General features: G+C 37.5%; 2 protein-coding genes across 3 annotated transcripts; one reads left to right on the top strand and one right to left on the bottom strand.

The window, feature by feature from the left end:
- On the top strand, positions 294-1,965 carry LOC104769410 (probable aldo-keto reductase 1). The gene is made up of 5 exons (XM_010493622.2): positions 294-659; positions 757-960; positions 1,053-1,225; positions 1,316-1,418; positions 1,513-1,965. Exons 1-5 carry the CDS (start codon positions 438-440, stop codon positions 1,846-1,848), a joined length of 1,038 nt encoding a protein of 345 aa, XP_010491924.1. The 5' UTR covers positions 294-437; the 3' UTR covers positions 1,849-1,965.
- On the bottom strand, positions 2,813-7,245 carry LOC104769425. Of its 2 annotated transcripts, none has more exons than XM_010493650.1 (9): positions 6,974-7,245; positions 6,530-6,844; positions 5,966-6,065; positions 5,014-5,070; positions 4,353-4,458; positions 4,168-4,250; positions 3,923-3,978; positions 3,716-3,812; positions 2,813-3,391 (listed from the first exon to the last, which is right to left on the bottom strand). In XM_010493650.1, the coding sequence occupies exons 2-9, from the start codon at positions 6,745-6,747 to the stop codon at positions 3,335-3,337; spliced, it is 774 nt and encodes a 257-aa protein (XP_010491952.1). In that variant the 5' UTR covers positions 6,748-6,844; positions 6,974-7,245; the 3' UTR covers positions 2,813-3,334. The 2 variants fall into 2 exon arrangements, with proteins under 2 accessions (XP_010491952.1, XP_010491944.1); XM_010493642.1 differs by having other exon boundaries at positions 3,923-3,984.

A 7,445-nucleotide genomic window follows, 5' to 3' on the forward strand; every position in this document is an offset into this window, starting at 1 on the left:
AATGTTGAGATATTTGATTATTTATTATTTTTCAACTTTGACCCTCTTTTTTAGACTTCAAATTCGTCTTTGCATTGACTATGATAGTGGCGGATCCAGGGAGGGGAGAAAAGTAAGATGGGGCACAAAATTATATTTATTGTACAAAAAATTGAGTTTTAACTGTCCTCTTAGTATTGAGCACTTTTCCAAATGGGCCAAGAAACTAACATTGTTAGTTCATTGCATAAACAACTTTTATAAATGTGTATGGGGCACGTGCCCCACCTACTATAAACTAAGTTCAAGTCGGCGGCATTGCTAATTCGATTTTGCTATTATAAACTCATCTCGAAACTGCTTTCAAATAAAAACTCATAAATTCTTACATCTACGGTTTCAACTGATTGCAAAAGCGTGAGGAATCTTTAAAACCTTCCAAAGAGAGATTAGAATCCATGGCAGGTGCAAGTGGAGTGCGAAGGATCAAGCTAGGAAGCCAAGGTCTTGAAGTTTCGGCTCAAGGTCTTGGTTGTATGGGACTTTCCATCTTCGACGGAACTACCAAGGTGGAGACAGATCTCATTGCTCTCATTCACCACGCTATTACTTCCGGTATCACGCTCCTCGACACATCTGACATCTACGGTCCCGATGCCAACGAGTTGCTCCTTGGTCAGGTTCTGACTTCGAGATTTTCCATCTTTTTCCACACACTCTATTGAGATGCCTAGGGTCTAGGGTTTTTGAAATTGTTTTGTTATGTGATGTTATCAGGCTTTGAAAGATGGGAGGATGAGGGAGAAAGTGGAACTGGCAACCAAGTTTGGGATTCTCTATGAATATGAGAAATGGGGTTACAGGGGAGATCCAGCCTATGTGAGGGCTGCGTGTGAAGCGAGCTTAAGGCGTTTAGGAGTTAGCTGCATCGATCTCTATTATCAGCATAGGATCGATACCACTGTCCCCATTGAAGTCACTGTTAGCTTCTTTTCTTTTCTTCGCAATCTTTCTTCTTTCTTGAATCCATGAGCTGATTTTTATGCTGTTGTCTCCCTTTCAACAATTCAAAGATTGGAGAACTAAAGAAGCTAGTTGAAGAGGGTAAGATAAAGTACATTGGTTTGTCTGAAGCCTCTGCCTCTACTATAAGGAGAGCCCATGCTGTTCACCCGCTAACTGCGGTACAATTAGAATGGTCTTTGTGGTCGAGAGATGTTGAAGAAGATATAATTCCTACTTGCAGGTGCAGAACCTTCAGCAAACATTTCTCTTCCTTGATATAACTTTAATATCCCCATCTTGTATTGTTCATTCTTGGCTTTACTTTTTCCAGGGAGCTGGGTATTGGAATTGTAGCTTACAGTCCTCTGGGACGGGGCTTCTTTGCTGCAGGGCCTAAGTTCATTGAGAATATGGACAATGGTGACTACAGAAAGGCAAGTCCATGGGTTCATCACATCGTTACATGAATGGTCACTGTCCCATATAAGCGAAATGAGTATCATCTCGGTATGTTTTGCTCTGTTCCAGGGTTTACCAAGATTCCAGCAAGAGAACTTAGACCACAACAAGATTCTCTATGAAAAGGTCAATGCTATGGCAGAAAAGAAAAGCTGCACGCCTGCGCAATTAGCTTTGGCATGGGTTCATCACCAAGGAAATGATGTCTGCCCAATTCCCCGAACCTCCAAGATCAAAAACCTTAATCAGAACATAGGAGCTTTATCTATAGAACTCACTATCGAAGAGATGGCCGAGCTTGAAGCCATGGGACACCCAGGTTCTGTGAAAGGAGAAAGATCAGACACTAATATAGTTACCTATAAGAATTCTGAAACTCCACCATTGTCTTCTTGGACTGCATAAACCAGCTGTAATAGGTTTGCTCTGCCATCGTGCTGAGTTGTGTTCTGAACTACTTTTCATTATCGTCTTTAAGCTACATTATTGTTTGTCTGTTTCTGTCTTAATAGTAATAAAACTTTAAAGTAAATCTCTCATTAGGACTGAAGATTCTGCAAACATTTTAACAATGAATTGAGAAAGGTGACGATATATATATACAATGATTTGTATCACATCATAAACTATGAAAATGAAGAAAATGTACCTAGTGGATAATAAATTATTACCTTAACTAGAATTTGTATTACACATATTCGGCCGTTGAAGACCAAACTCAGAAGAACTGTTATTATACTAATTTAAGCACCAACAAGATTACAGCAAAAGGCTTTTGAGTTCCATCAACCTATGCCACCTTCTATGAATTTCGAGGATTCCTATGTTTGATCCACGGTCAGAGCATTTTGTGCGGGTCAAAGATTTTACCTTGGCCTTAGAGGGAGTGTAGTTCATGCATCTCTGTCAAATTACCCGAGAGCACAAGGATTTAACCAATACCGATTGTTGTATCTCGTGTCCGGAAGCGGTGTCCGCAGTTGATTACATTCCCATGTCGTTCACGAAAATATTTCCACGTACCAGGTACTTGTGCTATTTACTTTAGCATCGGTCAAAAACCGGCTTTCCCCATCAACTTCTCGGCTCTTGCTTCAGGTGGACGCTTGGTGGAATGGTGTAAGATACTGGCTGTGAGACAGGGAAACAATCAACTTAACATCAATCATGGCCAGCTTCAAAGGGATATGCTCCGAGATCAATAAAGTGAAGAACATTAATGGTTTATACGTTTAAATCTTTTAATCTTAATTTGTTCCATTCCTAGNGAACTACTTTTCATTATCGTCTTTAAGCTACATTATTGTTTGTCTGTTTCTGTCTTAATAGTAATAAAACTTTAAAGTAAATCTCTCATTAGGACTGAAGATTCTGCAAACATTTTAACAATGAATTGAGAAAGGTGACGATATATATATACAATGATTTGTATCACATCATAAACTATGAAAATGAAGAAAATGTACCTAGTGGATAATAAATTATTACCTTAACTAGAATTTGTATTACACATATTCGGCCGTTGAAGACCAAACTCAGAAGAACTGTTATTATACTAATTTAAGCACCAACAAGATTACAGCAAAAGGCTTTTGAGTTCCATCAACCTATGCCACCTTCTATGAATTTCGAGGATTCCTATGTTTGATCCACGGTCAGAGCATTTTGTGCGGGTCAAAGATTTTACCTTGGCCTTAGAGGGAGTGTAGTTCATGCATCTCTGTCAAATTACCCGAGAGCACAAGGATTTAACCAATACCGATTGTTGTATCTCGTGTCCGGAAGCGGTGTCCGCAGTTGATTACATTCCCATGTCGTTCACGAAAATATTTCCACGTACCAGGTACTTGTGCTATTTACTTTAGCATCGGTCAAAAACCGGCTTTCCCCATCAACTTCTCGGCTCTTGCTTCAGGTGGACGCTTGGTGGAATGGTGTAAGATACTGGCTGTGAGACAGGGAAACAATCAACTTAACATCAATCATGGCCAGCTTCAAAGGGATATGCTCCGAGATCAATAAAGTGAAGAACATTAATGGTTTATACGTTTAAATCTTTTAATCTTAATTTGTTCCATTCCTAGCTCTGCTCTGCTAGAGTATTAACTCAGTTTCTTAACATGATGCAAGGACAAGGTATTTGTTCAAGATAGATTAACTCAAATACTTAACACTTTTACTCTTTTAGGGTCAAGAAGCTCTGATTATTTGAGGTCACATGGAGAACTTTTCAGGATTAGCTATTTTGACATATTACAGCAAAATCTATTACCTGTGTTGTACTTGATAATAAACTGCTTGCAAGATCATCATTAATTGAAACGGGCAGAGCTGGCATCCGACTCATGATACCAGGCATCTCCTTCATGCTGCAGAAGAAAGTAAGAGTTAAGCAATTGAAGCTTTAATCATAGAACGGAAAAGAAAACAGATGCAATGTCTCAATTGGGAAATTTTTTTTTGCTATAGATCCACATACTCAGTCAGAATGGCGCTGATATTATATCTTGTCTGATAAAAGAGACTGATGTTATCCTGCAGCTGTATGCACGAAGTTAGGATATCTGTGAGCAAATTGCATATCAACGGATAATGAGGAAACCCAACCCAACAGTATCAAATTCTTTTCTTAAGAATAAAAGAGCATGTGGGAAATCTGGTATACAATGTTCGATTTAATCATCTCACACAACTAACCCCAAAAGATTGCAGGAATAAAATTACCTTCCACGCAGAGAGGTTGTTAGAAATTTGACTTAAAGCTTGAGCGTTTTGCTGTAGAAGATCCATTACTGCGTCACTTGAACCTGAGAAGAAGAGTTCAACAAAGGAACCTAGCTGACAATTTGATTTCATTTCTTTTCACGATCACACAACCCAGAAGAGCAAAGAATTAAAGAGCACTAGACCTTCAAAAGGCATGCGTGAACTGTGGCACGTATTGTTCATGACATATAAAGCATTTTGTTGTGGCACACTGGATAGCATGTTCAGTTCTGGGGATGTATCCACCACCTTACCATGAAGAAGTATGGTCTTTAGAACCAAGTTCAAAAGCATACTGATTTACCAAAGTTCATAAGACCCAGCAAAGAGAATGCACATGATATGAAACACATACTAACACCCTTCATCAAATGTCACAACAATCATTACAATAAAATATTATTACTAATATGCCCACAAGCTCAGATACTGATGTTAAAGTAACATATACTAATACTTCTGCATAGTTGGATCCACATCATTTGCTGCCCATCAGTCAATGAAAAATCGATCAGAAACTTTATTGATTGTCCAGTCATTTACAACAAACACCGATCGTGGTGGTCATTTTTTCTTTAGTCCAGAACTAACAAAACATATTCTCATGAAAAACCCACCATACAAGTACTTTAGTCAATTATATAGTTAAGGTTCTTGGTTGAGAACGTTTTGACAGATTTGCATGAATGAAAGTCACATCTGTGGGAAGTCTCTATTAACCCAAACAGTAAATGAGGCCCCCTAGCTCCATTGATTTATTAGCTGATAAAATACGGTACAAAAGGCTCAGGTTGTCAAGCATACCTTCCTATTGCTAAGGTTCTTAGCGGCATATTTATCTTCTCTTTTCCTCCGTTTTCGCTGTGAAAATAGATGCCCAACTTAGCCAAGAGAAACTTAAAAAGATCATGATAGATATCAAGTGAAAGATAAAACAAAGAACAAGCACTCAATGAAAAGAAAGAGGGAGTGATTTCGTGATTACATCATATATCTGATTGAGAACTCAGGTCAATTATGACAGGACAGAGACATGAAGGAGATGGTAATATGATGATAATAAAGCACTGTACTTCATTTATTCATTTCGTTCCACTTTATTATGCAAACAGAAAAACAATTAACATTATGATGTATGTAACCCATGCTGTGAGCAAATAATCATTTTTAAAAAACTCCATAGGTTTATTAGAACTTCTGATCAAAGACAGCATAAATTTCTATAACTACAAAAAGGTTAGGATCACCCATAAAAGTAATATCTATATCAGGATAACTACAGAAATAATTAAGAAAAAGCTTTAGGCTTATTTCCTTTTCCAACAATTCCCTCAACAATCATGGACTCGAAAGCTAATATAAAGACTGATCTAGCGTCAGCAATACTTGTCATTTTCTCCTTTTGGTCATCCTTTACCAGTCTTTCGACAATCTTTACGACATGGCAGAGAGACTTTTCATCAATAGAACCTCTAACTTCTTTTTGTGTAGGACTTTATCTTTATGAAAAAGCACACAAGCAAAGTTGCATCATTATGCTCATACCCTCATATTAAGCATATGCTTTTAACAGTAATATCCCTCCTCCAATAACAGCCACATACGATTTGAAAAAAAAAGAAAAGAATGCTAGAACTGCTAAGCAATCCTCTAGCAAGTAAAAAGAACATGACAAATAGCACATAACCAAACAAGAAGTATGAACACAGCCCAAGGAAACTTAAACAAAAACCACTAAAAAACATTACAAACTTACCGTCATCCATCTACACCTCAATGCTACATCCCTTACAGTCTTATCAGGTAGAGTTGCAGCGATCTTTACATACTTTGAAATTTTGGGTTCATCTTTTAATCTACAAACGGAAAAGAAATAAAGATGTCATGCATGCAAACAAATACAACAACAACAACAACAACAACATTAGAGGCTCTAAGAAACCCAAGGTATCCTGAAAACAATCTCAGCTAATCATCGTAAGAAAATCTATACAGAGAAATTAACCGACTTAGAGCAAAACCTGAACTGACTAATGGTCCCAAGTCCCAACCTTTAACAATATACGCTATATAACGTTTCGTGAAAACACAAAGGCGATACTTCTTTATATTGGAAGGAACAAAAGAACATACTTTAATAATCCACCATTGAGAATATAATGTGCCCACTAGTGATTTCTTATAAAAAACAAACAATTATAAATCATAGTTCGAAAAGCTACGAATGAACAAGACACTTTTGCATATTATTTTTTTTCTTAAAAATGGAAATATCCAAAAAAAAAAAAAAAAAATACCAAACAAAGAAGAAGATACCTACTTTGCAAGGCCGTTCTCCAATATATACTGCTCCTCAACGGACCAATCCATAACCAAACCACTGGATTCTGGTTTGACTCCAGCAACCGCCGAGGAATCCAGAGGCGGGTGAGGAAACCCGTTAATCGCATTTACACTGTAATTCGTCGGAAACACAAGACCGGTGGTGGTGCTAGAACTAGGAACGCAGTGATTATTATTATAATCCATTGGAATCATTCCCCTTCCCTTAGAGAGCTGATGAAATTATTGAAGAGCTTGAAGATGTATTGTGTGTCTGAACTAGTGTCTGTCCGCATTAACAGATGATTTGAGCCTACAAACATATCAAATTTAGGGTTTTAGCAGATTCAGAATTCAGCAGAGGGAAGCAAATTTATAAAAAAAAAAAAAATCAAAGAGCGACAAGACTGAAAGAGACATAAACATAAGATGAGCAACTCGCCTCAGATTTGGCATCAACAAAGGAGAAAGAGCACTAAACCAGGAAGCTACAGAAAGCTCTAATCAGCGTCGTTGTAACCGACAAGAGAGAACAAGTCGGAAACAGCTCCCCCGGCGAGTATTGAAGATTGAAAGATGCGATGAGAGGAGAAGAAGATGAGAGGAGTGACAGCAAATTGCAAACTCCAATGGGGGAATGAAAGAGAGAGAAGAGAAGAGAAGAGAAGAGAAGAGAGAGAGTGTGTGTTGTTTGTTTGTTTAGTAGTAATTGGTTTGTTTTGTAATCGCTTCTCTCTGTTTTGCAGAGAGAGAGAGAGCCACTTTTGTATTCAATATGCCTTTATTATTTTTTGGCTCCTTTTTTCCTTTTTTATTTATTTATTAAATTCTTCTTAGTTATGAAATCTTGCAAAATTGATTTGAGTATAATTTTACCAAAAAGAAAAAATTTCAAAAAAAAAAAAAAAAAAAAA

This window comes from Camelina sativa, chromosome 3 (genome assembly GCF_000633955.1).
Source record: "Camelina sativa cultivar DH55 chromosome 3, Cs, whole genome shotgun sequence".
Taxonomy (NCBI): domain Eukaryota; kingdom Viridiplantae; phylum Streptophyta; class Magnoliopsida; order Brassicales; family Brassicaceae; genus Camelina; species Camelina sativa.